This window comes from Penicillium angulare (assembly GCF_028827245.1).
Source record: "Penicillium angulare strain IBT 27051 chromosome Unknown utg000007l_segment0_segment0, whole genome shotgun sequence".
Taxonomy (NCBI): domain Eukaryota; kingdom Fungi; phylum Ascomycota; class Eurotiomycetes; order Eurotiales; family Aspergillaceae; genus Penicillium; species Penicillium angulare.
This window is the reverse complement of record NW_026623166.1, coordinates 3,290,500-3,308,417: the sequence shown is the minus strand read 5'-3', so window position 1 is coordinate 3,308,417 and position 17,918 is coordinate 3,290,500. Positions and strand designations below refer to the sequence as shown.

Sequence of the window (17,918 nt, the reverse complement as noted above, 5' to 3'; positions counted from 1 at the left end):
CCCCCCGAGCCGGCTGGAAAGAGAAATGTACAATTCTGAAGCCATGGCCTCATTGTTACTGGCGTTATCGCCTGTGATGGAAATAAGCTTATTCTCGAGGCCCAACTCGGTAAGCATGGTTTCTACAACATTCGCTAGATTTTCGCCACTATGAATGCCCTGGAGTTCAGCGAACTCTAGTAATCTCTCGCGGTACTCAAATTCATCAGTCAGCTAATGGCCAATTATCCCTATGATAGGAAGGTGGTTCTGAATTGTCCAGATATCCAGTGACAAGGCAATTGTCTTGCAAGTCAAATTCAGCTCATTTTTCAGGACTTTGCGCTGTATGGCGAACTCTTGCATGATTCGATCCCGCACGGTGTGGCGAGAAGTGAAAGGAGGCTCAATCCCAGGAATGTCTCGAAACATTTGCTGAAACTCTGGAGACTCGACAGTGGTGAAGGCTTTCATATCAGCCACAATCCAGCGAATGGCATTTCTTTCCAAGACCTCTTGATGCGTAAGACTCTGTTGACCAGCCATGAAACTGCGAATGTCTGCTCCCTTCGTCGCAGGCTGTGTACTGGAAGTCGGGCAATTAATGTCATGCTTTGCCAAGTGGGTTCTCATGTTGCTGGTAGTATTTTGTCTCTGGGAATCTGACGTATGCCAGTTACAGCGTGTCTGCGTTCTCTCATCTACATGTAAACAGCAGATCTTGCGGTCTACCAGTCGTCTCTTCTTGGTCCGTTTAATCACCCATGGACATTCAACAGCTATCGTCTCGAAGCACCCCCAGATCCATTCTGTAGCAGGTGCCGACCGTCGAGAGTACCGAGAGGGCACGTAGCTTGTGATTGAAGTACCGACATCCGTTGAGCTGTCTTGAGATACGAGCACTTGTGATACAGACTCAGAAGGCAGTAGCTCGCAATCCGGTATATCGTCGAGGACCTTCACGCTTTCTCGACAGGCTGGAAGAGTATGTGAGATGTGATTTGGTAGTTCGCTTATTTGGTTTGATTGGTCGGTTCGATCGTCAGGCAAAAACTCTTCGTCGCTCTCGTCGTTCAGAACCCGGTAATTGAGGCGTTTCTGTCGGGTACGCATTGTGTATACACCAGACTACTGATCCCGTGCAGAAGTCAAACGAGTTGCGAATCTCTGCCCATCGTCGATATCGATCCAGCGACTAAGTTGAACCGGGGCTGAAGAGCCATATGTGAAGGAGGGTTGTTCCTGGAAGAGTGGGTAATCGCGAACAAAGAAGAGATTGCGGCACGCGTACCAGACTCTTGGACGCGTCGCGCTCAAACCTCAAACGGACTTGAACCATGGGGAAAAGATAAACGCATACATGTGGGCTTCAGGGAATGTATGGGTAGTGGAATACAAACACTTTATAGATGATTAAGCAACAACGTCGGTTGGTCGAGAGCAAGATCTCCGTGGACGACCGCGTGTACTGAACATATATATAGAGGATATACCGTCAAACCACATAATGGCGGACTCAACGCCATGTAGCACCCATATTGTTAAGTTGTTATTGCCCTATCAAACTAATGTGTTGAGGAGTCTGAATTTGCGTTGTAGTCAAGTTGTCTTTATCTAAAATATGTGGCTATCCTTTTATTTTATTTTTCCGAATAAAAGTGAAGATATATCGCCGACGATAATCTTCCTTGCCGATATCGTATCGACAGTCTGAAAATTTGACGATGTCGATTGCCGGTACGATATCGGCAGACTTTGAAGTTGACGATGCCGATTGCCGATATTGAAAAACAGTGGCGATATCGTATCGTCAACACCCCTAGCCGCAGAAGGCCTCATGCGGACTTGCAAGATGGTAATACTATCGAAGTCGAGGAAAATCGTGAGCCACCCCCTGAGGTCAAACCACTCATCGACATATTTCCGGGTGTCTCCGCCGCCCTTCTTACTCGCATTTTCGAGAGGAAGTTGAAGGCGACTGAACTCATCCGCTTCAAAGAGAAGGCCGTCACCGAGCTAGACCAGGAGGACAGAGTCTTCAAGATGACTGAGTACGGAGGCACGGTAGGCTTCAAGAAGGCAGCTGCATCACTCAAGGACTGGGGTTCCAACCCTCAAATATGGACGGGCTGCTTTCTTACCTACCTGGCCATCGTGGGATATCTCTTCGGCGAGAAACATCCCAAAGCAGTCCCCAACCTACTCATGTTCATGAGGCAGATCCTGGACTACGCCCAAATTTACGAGTGGTCGGAAGCAGTGCTTCCACTTGCCCTTAACTTCCACCAATATATTCTAGATAAGGGAGACCTGTCGATGGAAAACACCCTTATCACAGCTCTATTTCGTGAAAAGTATCTCCGTCACAATCTCACCCTGCCTGCTAAGTCAACGACAAATCCTTCAGCCCAATGCCGCCAAACAAGGTCCACCAGGTCTTCCAATAACGAGACAGTCGTTTGCGATAAGTTCAACACATCAGGATGTCTTTGGGAAGGCTGCAAGAGACGTCATGAGTGCACACTATGCGGTCTGAGCGAGCATGGTGCCTCTTCTTGCCGTAAGAAACCATAACAAGTGAATATCGCGGTTAGGAAATATACTGCAGAGGCTGTTAGGACTGTCTCCAGCCTTATAGCACCAAACCTAATACCGCAAGGCCAACCGTCCAGACCAAATACTCTTGTCCAATATCCTGCCTACAACCCAGAGCTCCCAAAGCTACAGTTCTCTCCGTCGCCACTTTTTGCAAGAGGCTGGAGCAACCTCCTACGCCACTATCCAGGCGATCTCGGGTCTACTATTACTGGTATCCTGACCTATGGGGCCCAGATCGGCTATAGGGGCAAGAAACAATTTTGTTATTCCCCCAACCATAACATACACGAGCCGGGTATGATCACGGCCAAACTAGCAGAGGACCTCAATCGCGGACGCATTCGATTGGCCTCTGGACCCGCCTTTATCTCGCCGCTCGGATTAGTTCCCAAGCATGATGGGGGATGGCGCCGTATCCATGATTTATCCTGGCCCCCTGCACAAGGCCTCAACCAGGGTATACCAGCCTCCTGGTCAGCCATTGAATACATATCTATCGATGATATCTACGAGCAAGTCGTACAAGCTGGCCCAAATTGCACAATTATCAAGAGGGACATTAAGGACGCTTTCCGAATAGTCCCGGTTGCCGAGGATAACCAGCATCTCCTTGCCTTCCAGTGGAGCGACTCCACTTATGTCGAATGCTGTCTCCCCTTTGGTCTCGCAACGGCCCCATTTCTCTTCAATCTCTTCGCCGAGGCTCTCCATTGGATACTCCAATGTCTCCTACCTGCATTCCATATCAATCATTATTTAGACGACAATTGCTCAGTCTCCCTCAGGGTCCGACCCTACGGGTCCCTTTGATGAGGTTTACAACAGAGTCACCGACTACTTACGTATCCCTCGCAATACAGGAAAGGACCAGCAAGAGACCAGCGTAACAGTCCTAGGTATCCAGATCGACTCCATTACAATGGAAGCTCGTCTGCCACCGGAAAAGTTGTGCCGCGCCACACTGGACGCCGCAGCTGCCCTGAACGCAACGAGTCTCTCCCTCAAGCAAACAGAACGTCTCACAGGCTCACTAGCCTTTTGTTCAAGAGTTGTCCGGCTTGGAAGAACAAGGCTACAGTCTCTTTACACCTTCCAAGCCGCTTTCCCACGTGGGAAAAGCGCGCGCCGCCGTATCTCGTACGAGGTACGTGACGATTTGGAATGGTGGAAGGACTCCTTGTCTCTCTTCAACGGCGTGCTCCTAATTGACCCCTGCCGCCGCGCTGTCACACATCTCTACACAGATGCCTCCAGTATAGGCCAGGGGCTCTTTTTCTTCTCATCCAAGTCTACATCAGACTGCTGGCTGGCCCATTGTCACCAGCTTCACTCAAGCAATGCTGCCTCACTGGCCCTTGCTCAAGACGCACATGCGCACATCAATGCCAACGAAGTAGACGCTATTCTGCAAGGCTTCCTACTCTTCAGCCACCATTGGCTTCATCATAATCTCGTTATCCACACGGATAGCTCCACAGCGCACACAGGACTAAAGAAAGGCTTCCTTCGTGGCCCGCCTAACGCACCCCTGAAGAGCCTACTTATCCTAGCGGCGGCGAGGGACATCCAAATCATGCCACATTGACTCCCCTCCGAGGAAAATACATTAGCAGATGCACTCTCCCGTAACAAATTTCAAGATATTGCTAACATCTGTCCACACTGGCAGGACCTCTCGGTATTGAACCGCCCGCGTGGTTCTCTTCACGCGCTTCTCAGCGCAATGCAGGCCACCTAAAACTGCTCTGGAGCGGACTCAGCGCTAACACGCGTTCCACCTACCTCTCAGTTCAACGCAGTTACGAAAAGCACTGTGCACTACAAAACCTGTCGGCATGGCCAGCCTCAAGACAATCGTTGATCTCGTGGCTTACCTCACGACTCCTTGGCAACGCTAGTCAAAAGACCGTTAAGCCTGACACCGCGCTCGCTGACCTAGCTGCTCTCCGAGCCTACCATATCGATAACTTCCTCGACGACAAACTGTTTGATAACAAGCACTTTCGACGCCTCATAGACGGTGCGAGAAGACTCAACCCCATCTCTAAAGTTCGGGTCAGGAAGCCGATTTCGCGTGACACTATTACGAAATTATCTGCAGGACTCGCCATACTCCCGTCACAGCCCTTGGAGATGACTACAAACCTTCTGGACGACTTAAACTTCGCAACCGCCTGCCGAGTAGCATTTGCTGGGTTTCTCCGCCTCGGAGAATTCACTTACAAGAATGAAGATATTAACCAACGTCCTATCTTCTTAGCCACAAAGCTAACGCGCTCTGATATCCGATTCTCATCATCGCTAGACCACGCGCAGCTCACACTCAAGCGCAGTAGGACCGACCGCCGTCACGAAGGAGTACAAATTATACTTGCAAAGACGGGTGACAGAGCGTGCCCAGTTGACGCACTTCAGAAGCTGCTGCTCCTTGACCCCCGAGGCCCTGATGCCCCATTGTTCTCCTTCCACGGAAGACCGTTTAGTCGCAACAACTTTCTCTCTACCTTGTCTACTAAACTAAAGGCGCTCGGTATACAGGCAGAGGGCTATTCGGGCCACAGCTTTCGGAAGGGCGCAGCCCAACATGCGCACAACAGTGGGATACTCGACGACCAGATTCAGGTGCTAGGGAGGTGGACCTCGGAGGCATTCAGAGTATACTTTACGACGAACGCATCAGTTCTGTACAAGCTCAACCGCCAATTCCAGACAGGGTCGCCGGCCCCGCTTTCCCTGCTACTTCCACCACCGTCCCCTCCACCATCCTAGTTTGGCCCGGGTCATTTGGGCCCTATCTGACGCTTCTGGTCTAAGACCGCAGCGCCAGGTGACCCGTTACAGCCAAACCATAATCTCTCTTCTTCTTCATCTTAACTGCGTGAGGTCACCAATAAAGGGTTTATTAAAACTCTCTTTCTAGTTAGTAACTTCTAATTCTCTTATTTAAGTTCTTCTTAAAACTCTTTTCGAAAGCTTATATAAGTTATATTGTTTTCCTGATCTGAAGGCAGCTACCTCCTACTTTTTCTAAAGGGTGTTTTCCTCAATTTGCTCTCCTTTCCTTTCGTGACCGAAGGTATAATAGAATCAGGAATTTCCTTGCTGTATCATATCCTTTTATACTAGTTTCTTTAATTGCTAGTTGGTTTCTTTCCGACAAGCTTCGATATACTGCTATTGTTCTTGCTCGGGTATTTCTTGTATAACGTATATTGTAGAAAGACCATCTTTGTTCTATAGAGGGTATAAAGAACAGTATAACAACTGTAAGGGGATAGCGGGAATTTCGGTGATTAGTGCTTCGAACTTTGCTTCTGTAATACTACGTTTGTCTTGAGAGGCGCCAGGGATTACCCAGAAGTCCCTGCGTCGATCACCAAATAACTTGGTAAATTTAATAAGTATATATATCTTACATTGTGCTAAACTAAGAACTGAAGCTGGGAATATCCCCGAAGCTGCCTAATGATGTAAACCATGCTAAACTACTTCTGGAAGCCTCCGACCGTAACAACCTGAGGCATAGCGCCGCCTATCAGGCGACTACGGCTTCGCCATTTACCTTCTGCATGTGGCCATCCAGCAGCGCCTGCATCTTCGGGACCGCCTGCTGGATCAGCTGACCCATTGCCTGGATGTTGGCAAGGCCCTCCTCGCATCCGAAATCGAGCATCGGGCTGAACAGGTCGAGACGCGACTCGTTGATCCATTTGACAACGACCGGCTCAGACAGCCAGATTGAGATGTTCAGGCAATTAGCGATCGCACAGCGCAGGTAGTCGAAGTCCTTGTAGGGCAGCGGTACGGGCTGGGTCAGCTCATTCTTGCGCTTCTCGTCGGCGTCTACATTGCATTCGACGTTACCGATGAAGCCGGCACTGTAAACCTGCTGGCACATGCGGACGGTCTGCAGCGTGATGCGATTGCCGTTGAACACCGGGACCATCGGGACCTTGGGCAGGCCATCAGCGGCGCAGTCAATGAACACGGCATCGGCCGGCGCCGGATGTGTACCCTTAGACATGTTCATCTCAGTCAGCGACACCGACTCAACATAGCCCTTGCGCACCACGTTCTTCACGCGGCGCAACTGCTCGAGTTCCAGTGGGGTGAACGTGGCACAACGCCAGCGACCAGGCTTGACCGACGGATCCAGCTGCATCACCAGCTTGCGCTCAACGAGTTTCTTGAAGTAGTCGTCGTAGTCCTCGGCCTCGAGCGCAGCCTGCAGCAGGCCCATAACGTACTTGGTGACAGGATCGCTGAACTTGCGGCCCGGATTGACATCGAAACGGTTGAACATCCAGGCGTCCGACGGCATGACCCAGGTTACGCGCTCCGGCTCGACCTCGTGGGTCAACAGGAACAGCACTGCATCCATGCCTGTCTTGCCAGAGCCGATGATAACGAAGTTCTGGTGCTGCGAAATGACCTTCGGCAGCAGGTTGACGGCCACCGCGTGCGCGCCGCCGGTCACTTTGAAATCTGGCTCACGCTGCGACGGCACCGTGACGTTCAGGTAGGTCGCGTCGACGAACTTCTTCTTGGCGCGGAACTCGTGTGTTGCACCGGTGACGAGCGAGACGGCGGTGTTGTTCTGCTTGTTGTACTCGCATAGCGGGAAGAAACGCACCCGCCCGGAGGGTAGAAAGCGCTTGCGCATCACGGTGTCGAAGTAGGCGACCACTTCGCTGCCGCTGGCCAGCTCGTAGCAGCCCTTGTTCAGACCGACCTGATCGATGCTGTAACCGCCCATCTCAGTAGAATTTACGCCGTAGCAGGTGGAGGTCTGGTGCAATCGAACGAAGGGATAGGCATCATTCCAGTGGCCGCCCGGAAGATGCTTACGGTCGATGATCGCGACAGTCGCGTCGGAGTGGGTGACGATCTCGTCGACGAACGCCATACCGACTCCGCCGGCACCTGCCACCACATAATCGACTTCGATAACTTGCGTCATTTGCAATTCTTCCGCGGTCTATGATAGACCCTAACAATAGTATCGTTAAGCAACCCTTCTTCTGTACCTAGCTACGGTTCTATATACTAACTATAATTATCAGGGCAACCTACAGTTCCGAGGACGGATGCAGAGGGAAACTGTTCTACGGATGGTTCCGCTCGATTTGCGGGGAGACCCAGCGGGGTCATGAGTGTGGAGAAGCAGGACATGCTAGGGCAGGCGGGGGCGGTTCACATGGCGGCACGCGGCCAGGGCTCGAAAACGCGGAATGAAATCCCGCTCTCTAGGTTCCTAGCTTGCTCCTCTAACTGTATCCAATTAAGTTTTCTCTCTCCGCTGTCGTTTTTCTAGCGAAGTATCCCCAGTTCCGTGGCGGATGCGGGGTGGGAAAAGGGCGGGAAAGTCGCATCACGTGTTCAGGTGAAGGAATTTGGAGCGGCTGGCGACAGACCAAGTTGGAGAAAGCCTTTGGAGTGCGTGGATAGTAGGAAATGGATAATTTGCATTCATATATATCACTTAATCTAAAAACAGTCTTTAAATACTGAAGCAAGTTCGGTACCATTCCCAAACATAAAATTGTCGGCCGACTGCCACTGTTGAACATGGAACGAGTTCTGCCCTGCGGCTGAAATGACTGGCTCTCCCATTGCTTCATACCAGTCCATAAGCTCTCGGCTCATCTGCATTCCATTTACTTGAAATTCATCAAGCATGACGGGGGCAGAACTCGCGCCCTGCGCGATAACACGTTCTTCACCGTCTTGACCACTGGGAAAAGGCTCTTGTGAAGCAGGCTGGTTCCAGAGCCCCATCTGCGGAGCGAGCTTCCTTAGGCCTTTTATTGACTTCCATAACCGCTGTGAGACGTAGGATTTCATCGAGAACCCCTCAATAAGCTCCAATACCATATAAAACTCATCCTTGCAACTACTGCTAAACTGAGCAGGGGCATGGGCAACGGCAAGGAAGAGCACGGCTAGGGCCGAGATTAGAAACCAGTTGAAGGCCACTTGCTGCAATTTGTAGATATCGGACCATTGATTCAAATGAGTGATAAGTCGGATGTTTTCTTTGGCAATATCTACCACCATCGAAGCTTCAGTAGGGTTCTGTGAAATGTGCACTGGGCTAAGAAGGATAGGTCGGTGAATCAGTATCCTCATAAGGTTGGCACGGAGATATAGCAGAGCTTTGAGGCGCCAGGTACCCCGGTTCGGGTAGTTCAAGGGTGACTTAGCAATTGCCTCTGGGTGTGGTAGCTTTAGCTGGTCGGGTACCGATTTGTACCACTGCATGACCTGCCAGTCAAGATAGGACATCTCCTCCGTTCGGGCCTTGTGTTCGCTAGTGGAGTTGGTAACGAATTTCCAAACCTTCTCTGAAATTCTGCAGTAGCCAATCATGGAGTTGAGATAGGGCACACCTGTCTAAATTAGGTGTCAGAAGTTCCATTCCAGGCAAAAGCTAGAGGTAGGCCACTCACCGGCCTGGGAAGTGATGGGTCAATGTCGCTAAACTCAAGATGACTCGGCATTCCTGTGCCCAAGCTCCATCTTACGTCGAGCGTATAGACGGACCAAAACAACTTGATAACCTTCTCATGTCCGATGTCGATGATGGCAGGTTGAGAGAATGTCTCAGCTCGATGCAGACCCATTTCTAAGCACATGCGCTGGACCGTTCCCACCGTTCTCCACGCAAGAGTTTCCTCATCTATCTGGAAAAGGAAGATAGACTGGGGTGGTATCAGCAGAAGTCATATATATACAGTTCTACACTAGCAGCGCAAGATCGCGGCGATTTGATGGTTCGGACGTACCACAAGTGTTAGGAGGATCGCCCTCTCGATATCCGGTTGCCTCCACACGACGTCAGTCACAGCATCTCTCACGCTTCTGAAGAGCCTCATGCCTAGCTCGCTGTGACCATTCTCCTCCGCTGTTAAGGCACATGCAAGCACAAGTTTGAGTATGTTGATGTCATCATCTGTTAGAGCATGTACATTCGATGGCGATGCTCTAGAAGCTGATAGAGATCCGAGATGGCTATAGAGGGTATTGACCTGGCTGATGGTGGAGCCTAGCTCCAGGACAGGATACATAATACCCATCTCTTCTTCATAGACGTTGCATAATCGAAGCGCTTCTTCCCTGCTGATGGCCCACAAGGGCTCAATAGATGGTAGACATTCGTCCCGATGTAGTGAGAGTGAAGGCGATGGGACGGGCGTCGGCTCTTGTGTGATATCACCTGCCTTGTTTGGTTCAGTAATTCCTCTATTCCGCAAGCTCCGGCGGGCAATATTGAAATCGAACGATGACGTGGTTGGCCCATGAAAGGAGAGACTCTGGGATGACGACGCTGCCCTGTCGCAATCGACGATGGACATCAGTCCAGCGGATGAGCCCTGTTGTAAACGCGTCGATCTCGAGGGTGGCCTTGCTGCTGTCAGGCCATCGATTTGGGACTGTAGAGACTGTACTTGGCGGAGCAGCCTTTCGATATTGCTGAATTCCGTCACTTTTCCGCCCAGACGGGCAGGACAGGGGCTTCACTTACTGGCTATCCGAGCCACTGTCGTCCGCGGCGTATTCGCAAACCAGTCCCTGACGCCAACAACGCTGACATGGCTGCTGATCACTGCATTTGATCTTGCGGCGCTTGCACTCGTTACTATGCGTGAACCATTAGAATTTGGTTCTGCAGACGGTACGGGACCCTACCATGCCTTAGCGATGTACTTGGCACGTTTTCGCTTCTCAGGCAGTGCACTTCCACTCTCCATGGCTTGCAATGCTTCCGAAGACATGGGCTCGCTTGCCGTGTTATTGTAGGTTGTAATTGTGTGCGCGGATGATCGTGAATGTCTTACTGGAGAAAATCCGGGGGAAATGGCGAACTTAATATGCGGGGTTAGGTGGATCCCCAGCATTTCGCTTACCCAGAACGACCCCGCCTGCGAACGTGACTAGACCTCGCCAAACGTGGGTTTGGGTTGGGTTTTCCTGTTGAAATATTAAGTGATTCTTCAGTGTTTGTATTATTGAGGGAGTTGATTGTGTGTTGTGTTGGATGTATTGTGTAAGATACAAGTAGTTTGAGAAGTCAAGTATATGAGTATGCACGTGATCCCAGCCTCATTATTATCCATGTAACCGGGATATTTCAACACATGGGCTGGGTTTTCGCGGGCGGGTTTGGGCAGTGGGCGGGTTTTGGCGAGGCCTAAACGTGACATTTAGCGCCTTGGCGCAAACATAAACTAGGTATATTTTGTCACATTTTCTGCAGGGAAATCATCAAGATGCGCCACGTCTGCGACATATTATGAAGGCGGTGCTTTTAAGATGAGCGCAAAGTCGGCTAATACTTTTGCATCCTAACATGGCATGCGTGAATCGCACACCGGGAAATTTTGGTGAACTGTGAGCAATGCTACCGTCTGCTTTACGATTTTTTGGACGTTTTATATACCCGATATCTAGTAAATAATGATATCCGCGATGCCTTGCGGGTTCTAATCTATCAGCGTGGCACTTTCTTCGACCTTCGTATAATCAGATAAGGTTCTCGAGCTCGAAAACTGCGTATTACCATGCAGATAGATATCACACCGTCGCAACTTCCTCCATTGTTAAAGGTCCTGGGTTCGTTCCTGGCTTTCAGAAATCCATCGCTGTAAAAGGACAGGGTCCCGTGCCTTGAATCTGACCTTAAACGGCTTAGGCTCCGTTGCGAGTGCCGTGGGAATCATGTTACACTCGAGAGCATCCAAGATCGGAGAGTCTGCTGGATTTTGTGGCGGGTGAATGGTGAATGTTGTGATTGTTCGGATGAAGGCCGTATAGAGCTCTCTGTTAGCCAAGTGCGACCCGGCACACATGCGAGAGCCTGCGCCGTAGCCGTAGTGGGGCGTTCCAGCATTCTCTACACTGTTCAAGTACCGCTCTGGTATAAATTTCTGAGGTTCGCAGAAATAGCCGGCATCGTAGTCAGCAGCCCAAGCATTCTAAGAGCCAGCAATGGCACGGGTCAGCCTTCACGTTCGACTTTTTGGTGGGTAAGTGTACCAAACTCACCATGAAAAAGGTGGTGCCAGCGGGAATGACAGCGGAACCCCATTTGATATCTCTAATACTCCTGCCAATAACGGAGGACTTCTTTGACTAGGGCCGTGATGTACGGCACCTTCTCTTCGACGAGGCATTTGTCCCACGCGTCGCTTTCTGGGTAGACTTTCATTATCTCTTCGTATGCCTTCTGTTGGATGCGCTGACCATCCTCGGAGCTCAAGTATGCCAAAGCCATTACTAGGTTGCCTGGAACCGTGTCCAGACCGGCTGAGACCATGGTCAAACAGAGCGATTTGATTTCAGCTGGTGGTGACGTATTAGCGACTATAGGACAGACATTGCCAACACAAGTCGGATGACTTACCATCATTGAGCTTGGCCTCGGGATCCTTCAAGATGTTCCCAGTAATGCAAGGTTTGTCAGTCCCTTCCGCGATTTTCTGCTTGAGCAGGCTCAACAAATGAGTCAGGTACTTGTCGCGGTGGACACGGAAATCTTCAGCTTCTTGATTCATCGTGGGAAATATGCGCAGCAACGGGATAAAATCCTGCCAGTTATTACTCGTGCTCCGGAAATTTGACACTCCACGTTCCACAGCAACAATCTCCTGTAGCAAGGTGTCTTGAACATTGCCGTCAATCCGGATGCCATAGTTGAGGGTCAGACTAGTATTGAGCGCGAATCGCTGGAAGTATGTGTCAAGGTGTAGGGAGTCAAAATTACCGCTATTCCTGATGGATCAGCGCCACCGCTCTCCACATCTGATTCCTGAGGTATAAGCCAGGGACGGCCCTAATCAGTCTTGGCGTATCCATATAGAGTCCACAAGTTGTGGTTATAAAAATATCATCAATCAACTCCCGTCAATTTTGATATGATTGGTCCTGCTAGAAACACGCTGATACCGTATATCTCAATTCCGACAGTATGGAATAGGGTTAATGTCTCTCGTGCCTCCTTGGCTGTCGGTAAACAGTTCTCGGATACTCGTCGTCGACTCCAAGTCAATAATTGGCATATACGATTGGACTGCAGGCTTGCTAAGGGCGGTGGCCGCTGCCTTCCGCCGGCTCTTGCACGAGTCATCCCAAGGCGATGTCCCAATGGTGAAGCCTTGAGAGCTGGATACCACACTATGGAAGGTATGGAACGTCGGGCGAGAAATTAGGGCTGATTGCTCCTTCAACCACAGCTGTTTAACAGATTCAAAACTATTCGCAAATACAATTCTCTTATAACAACATTAGCTACTCCGACTCTCGTTCCATCTGGCAATCTCTCATTTGTTACCCATGCGTACGTGAAATACAGGGCCGTACGTCTTAGCCCATCCTGCGGCAACCTTCGCGTGTCGATCGCCAAGCTGGATGAGGTTGCCAAATAGTGGTACCCCAGGAATCTCAGGGAGACCATTGATCTTGGGAATATCGGTCTGGTTGAGATAGCGATATAGCACGAGAATGACCGACACGACGGTCAATGCGATCGTTTCGTAGCCATTGTGTCAGTTGCATCTGTAAGAGAGTACCTAAAATACGCAACGATGGCATGAGAAAAGTTGCCGAGTTTCCTGGAAGATCAATGCGCCTAAAGTTTCCTCACAGTCCACCTCTGCTACAATAATGACGTCTCTTCAAGCCTCAGCCACCACGGTGAACATTCCGCAGCGTCCCCTAACCTTCGGCCTTGGATGAAGTGCAGGACTGTTACGATCAGCGCGGAAGAGAGTTCCGTGATCGATGTCGGCTTCGTATTCCGCTCGCTCCCTTGACTTGACCCGTAGCGTATCAGGTTGAAGGTCACACGGCAGACGATTGTTCGGACCCAAAAAATGTGGGGCCCCTATCTGGACCTCCGCAAACTTCTCCTCTGTCCCCGCGTTCCCAACACCATGGCCAATGAGCTGCATGCGATTTACAAAGCGATCGCAAGCTCCTGTGGCCTAACTTGGGTCAGCCCTCTAACCTCACCTCCGCCTTCTTGCTTTATATTTACCCTGCATCCCCGCACATTTTTTTTTGTGCTTTCTCTCTGTCTCCCTCGTGGCTTACCCTTTCTTTCTCGGCCCTTCCTGCTACGATCATCCCAACGCGATCTCCTTGCACGTGGTTTAACATTACCCCTCCCCCGCCCGGCAAGCCCTCGCTATGAAGTCCCCAAGAATTGTTGCACTGCGACGGAGCATGATTGGTCATGGTTCCTGGATGATTCTGTCCACGCTTTTGGGAGGGGTTGGTCTGTGGATGTATATTCTTGGAGGTTTTGAGCTCATCCCTGGCTACGTCCTGAAGTTCAGTCTCCCCGGAAGCGAAGCCGGCTGGGTACGTTGCCACACAGGTCCCGCGGCGAATGGCTTCATGGTTATCGTCTCTGCACTGGGATTGCCATATCTTGATCTCCCTGATTCGACCGCTGAATGGATTGGCTGGATTTTGCTGATGGATGGATGGTCCAATGTGGGGTTCTATTACTTTGCCAATATCTCACCAAACCGTGGTCTAGCATTCGGCAAGAGCCGGTTGGGGCCTTCGAATATCTTCAGCGTCCTGGCTCTTGGCCCAGCCTATCTATTTGGTGTCTTGGCCATTGGGGCTTTAGCTGTTATGGGCTATCATGCCCTATATGGCCCGAATAGGCCCAAAGCCGCTGCACGCAGGGCATAGACTATACTGCCCCCTCCGCTAGGACGAGGTAGACGCGTTGTTGCAGAATGTCATCCCACGAACCAAACCGAAATCTCGATCGCCAGTACAGGAAAGAGATGTCCGACCGATTTTAGGAGTTGCGTACTTCAAAATGCGAGCCCAAAGGCTCACGCGGGTATGTTTGATATGAGGTTTTAAGCAGGGTCCGGGTCCTTGCTTGGATAGTTATGTTTGTATTTAAGCATATTTGGCGGCAGAATGTATCTGCTCCTACACACAACGAACAACGATTGGTGTATACAAAACTTCCCGAGAACAATTCAGTCATGTGTCTCTTTGCTTCGTAATTGCCACATATCGTTTGCAGTATTGTGAATAGGCGTGCGTCGTGTAATTCTAAGTATTGAGCTTACAGACTAGACAAAAAAAAGTATACCAACTAAAATAGAAATTGACTTCAGACTCTCTAATTCCATTAAATCTAGGGCTTTATATATTCCCATTCACCATCATCCCGCTTCGAACGCTTTGGAACACGCCCTGATGTACGCCTCTGGGTACCACCTTCATCCTGCAGATTTGAATTATCAGGTAGCGGAATTTCATCCACTTGGTCATCATCATCCTCGTCTCCGAGTTCAATCAGAGGTGTGTCTCTGATATCTCTGAGGGGTCTCTTACCAAGTGCAACCCTGCTCGGAGCCTGCGTTGGTTGAGCCTTAGCTGAGGGATCTTCTTCAGTATCACTGATCAGATCAAACACATTATCATCTAGTCTTTCAGACTTATTTTTCTCCTTCAGTGTTTGTATCTCCTGCGCTGTAAGGTACTCCTCTATGAATGTATGCTGCTCACTTTCAATGTCGAACCTGGATGTACATAAATACATCATAAGATCCTGGATAGTGGTCGGTTTGAGAGACCCTCGGCGGTAGTGACAGATATCACGCGCAGTGTTGAATAGCCGTTCGACCCCAGAACCAGTTGCAGGAACAGAAAGGACATCTCGTGCAAGGCTCGCAAGAATCGGGAACTCATACTGATTACCTCTCCAAAAGACACAAGGGTTAATCTTGCGAGTACCTATTGAAGGATTAGTAAGGGATAACAGAAGGTAGTAAGTTAATGAGTCACTTACTGCTGCCAAGATATTGTGTAAGCTCATCGTCTCGGTGAATCTCAGACCCCTGGGCAGTCTGTCTGTCCCCCATCTGATCAACTACAGAGAACTGCGCTATAGAGGAAACCCCATGTGATGCTGGCTGTGTTTCTAAGTGACGCGGCTTGTATGGCTCAAGGTATTTGTCAAGACTCTCGCGGTATTGTTTGCGATAAGGCTCCTTCCAGTCCTTCCCGGAGAAGTAATCAAGCTTGTTCTGGGGTGCCATAATAGTCGCAATCGCATAGAGATCACCATGAGCCTTGTCGGTCTCAGCATAATAGCCTCTTAGCTTCTGTATTGCATACTCGAGAGCAGTCCGCATTGTTATCTGCCACCTTGCTTTCTTTCGTCTAAGCTGGTCTACAGACCTCTCGAGATGATCGAAGAGCTGATTGTAGATACTAAAGACTATATGGATAGTGACATCCTTAGTCTTTGAGAGGACAGTTGTGAAGTTGAAGAAGGGCTGTGTGATAGAAAGAAGATAGTCAATCTGCTTCCATTCGTCTTCAGTAAGCACAAGGCTAGAGAGGCCACACTCAGAACAATACTTGTCGCAGATATTCTGTAGTTTTTTGGCACGCTGAAGCATTACAAATGTGGAATTCCAGCGGGTTTTGACATCCTGTATCAGGACAAGCCTTGGCTCTTTAGACTGGAGCTCGAGGAATTGCTCTCTGCGCTGAGGGCTTCTATTAACCCAGACTGCCAGTCGCCGAACCTAGGTTGATTTTAGTATAAGGTCAGCTAAAGAAAGCCTGGGCGCCCGTTCTTACCTTATTGAGAGTAAGCACAATATCTTTATTCCTCCCCTGAGTTTCACTCCGGGTCTCAGTTTCTGTCCATTCCATTTCCTCTCGGTCATTCTTTGGGACTGCTTCCATCCTGCCAAGAAGCTCGGTTAAACTGAGTTGGATAACATGTGCCATACAGGGAATTCGAACAATAGGGGTGCCATCTGGTAACGCGAGTGAGTCAAGAGCTTCCTTGATACTATCATGGAGCGTCGTGTTATTTGAGGCATTGTCAGTGGTCATCGTTAAAACCCGATCTTCGATCTGATGTTTTTTGAGAAGATCCAAAAGAGCAACACTAAGGTCGGCACCTTTATGGCTTCCATGAAGTGACTCAAAGCCAAGCAAGATTTCACGGTAGTGCCAGTCCGTATCAATAAAATAACCGGTAATAGCCATAAAGGCTTGGCGGAAAGGCGATGTCTAGCAGTCTTATGCAATAGAAAGTTTCGCACCGGGCGGAAGCATCTGTAGAAGGCTCTTTTGGCGTTCTATCACTTTCGCCTGAATCTTCCGCCGTACTAGATACGCAGACAAAATCCGAGGCGGAGATGGAGCGAGACTAGCCAGTTTGACTAGTTTATGAAACCGAGGATGTTCAACAAACTGAAATGGTAGTCGTAACTCTGTAATTAGCGAAACCACACTCTCATCAAACTCCTCGAGGGTAAAGCTCTCTGGTTGAGGGCCATGAAATACCTAAGATAAATTAATTTGATTAGGGATTCAAGGGATGAATAGACATGTTAAAAATAAGTTCTAACCTACCCCCGGGTTAAAGAAGCTTTCGAATATCCTGGGAGGGTTTCGATCTCCGGCAATTAACACCCTCTCTGACATGTTTATTCAGGGAGGATGTCCCGCGATTTCCGACCGCCGGGTGGATAATAACCTGGCTACATACTTTGCACATAACCTTAGGAGACCCATCTTGAACCGTAGCAACCTGATGGAAGTGCTTCCAACAGTCCCCTTGGCGTCGTTTCTCAAAAATATTCCTTTTCATCTGACTTCCATACTCTGTCACCAACCACCACCCACAGAATTCATCGTTCATCTCCTCGGTCCAGAGTATAAAAGGCTTCTGCTTTGTCGTGGGCCCAACGCGCTCTAGGATCTGTGGAATAGGGGGCGCTATTAATGGTCGAACGAAATCGCCATCGGGCGTAAGGGTAGATGTCTGCTGAAATACAGCATTGGGGGTAAAAGATGCCGCCCTGTCAGAAGGAAGATATGAAAGATTTTCTAGAGGATTATCCTCAAAGATAGATGAAGGGTAGGTGTCCGAACATCGAGAGGCTTCACTTTGTGACATAGTGAATAAGTGAGCCTTACTGCCAACTCTAGTAAAAGAGAAAGACGGAAACTTACAGGGACCAAAGAGACGAGAAAGTAGGAAAATTAAACAGACGCGACGAGGAGCGCGAGCTGAACGAAGTTGTAATATGGACCAGGCGACCCATCACCCTACTGGTCCCATCAACCTACTGGTCCCATCACCCTACTGGTCCCATCACCCTCCTATACGATTGGCTTTAAGAGCCAGAAGGACCCACAGAAGAACGGATCTCAACGGGTTGATCCTGATCCGCCCTGGGGAAATCCTGATTGATCCACCGCGACCCGCCCCCTGAATCCTTTAAGCAGGGCTGAATTTGCCTGAGTCTTTGATCCCCAGTCTGCTTTGTAGGGAAGGGGGA

The 17,918-nt window shown here is 49.8% G+C and overlaps 7 protein-coding genes across 7 annotated transcripts; 2 read left to right on the top strand and 5 right to left on the bottom strand.

The window, feature by feature from the left end:
- Positions 1-213: 213 nt before the first annotated feature.
- N7478_010490 (uncharacterized protein) lies at positions 214-1,092 on the bottom strand (the record flags this gene model as incomplete). The annotated part of the gene is made up of 1 exon (XM_056926704.1): positions 214-1,092. One exon carries the CDS (start codon positions 1,090-1,092, stop codon positions 214-216), a length of 879 nt encoding a protein of 292 aa, XP_056776074.1.
- Positions 1,093-1,746: 654 nt separating this feature from the next.
- Positions 1,747-5,346, top strand: N7478_010489 (uncharacterized protein; the record flags this gene model as incomplete). The annotated part of the gene is made up of 4 exons (XM_056926703.1): positions 1,747-2,539; positions 2,588-3,301; positions 3,363-4,085; positions 4,247-5,346. The coding sequence occupies 4 exons, from the start codon at positions 1,747-1,749 to the stop codon at positions 5,344-5,346; spliced, it is 3,330 nt and encodes a 1,109-aa protein (XP_056776073.1).
- Positions 5,347-6,112: 766 nt separating this feature from the next.
- On the bottom strand, positions 6,113-7,537 carry N7478_010488 (uncharacterized protein; the record flags this gene model as incomplete). The annotated part of the gene is made up of 1 exon (XM_056926702.1): positions 6,113-7,537. The coding sequence occupies one exon, from the start codon at positions 7,535-7,537 to the stop codon at positions 6,113-6,115; it is 1,425 nt and encodes a 474-aa protein (XP_056776072.1).
- Positions 7,538-8,064: 527 nt separating this feature from the next.
- N7478_010487 (C6 transcription factor) lies at positions 8,065-10,352 on the bottom strand (the record flags this gene model as incomplete). Its single annotated transcript, XM_056926701.1, has 5 exons — positions 8,065-8,970; positions 9,027-9,260; positions 9,363-10,038; positions 10,103-10,216; positions 10,267-10,352. The coding sequence occupies 5 exons, from the start codon at positions 10,350-10,352 to the stop codon at positions 8,065-8,067; spliced, it is 2,016 nt and encodes a 671-aa protein (XP_056776071.1).
- An 825-nt stretch (positions 10,353-11,177) lies between these two features.
- Positions 11,178-13,526, bottom strand: N7478_010486 (Unspecific monooxygenase; the record flags this gene model as incomplete). The annotated part of the gene is made up of 6 exons (XM_056926700.1): positions 11,178-11,552; positions 11,623-11,674; positions 11,727-11,919; positions 11,981-12,302; positions 12,918-13,049; positions 13,296-13,526. 6 exons carry the CDS (start codon positions 13,524-13,526, stop codon positions 11,178-11,180), a joined length of 1,305 nt encoding a protein of 434 aa, XP_056776070.1.
- Positions 13,527-13,764: 238 nt separating this feature from the next.
- N7478_010485 (uncharacterized protein) lies at positions 13,765-14,280 on the top strand (the record flags this gene model as incomplete). The annotated part of the gene is made up of 1 exon (XM_056926699.1): positions 13,765-14,280. The coding sequence occupies one exon, from the start codon at positions 13,765-13,767 to the stop codon at positions 14,278-14,280; it is 516 nt and encodes a 171-aa protein (XP_056776069.1).
- Positions 14,281-14,743: 463 nt separating this feature from the next.
- On the bottom strand, positions 14,744-17,533 carry N7478_010484 (uncharacterized protein; the record flags this gene model as incomplete). The annotated part of the gene is made up of 5 exons (XM_056926698.1): positions 14,744-15,345; positions 15,401-16,145; positions 16,201-16,622; positions 16,674-16,917; positions 17,123-17,533. 5 exons carry the CDS (start codon positions 17,531-17,533, stop codon positions 14,744-14,746), a joined length of 2,424 nt encoding a protein of 807 aa, XP_056776068.1.
- Between the last annotated feature and the right edge of the window lie 385 nt (positions 17,534-17,918).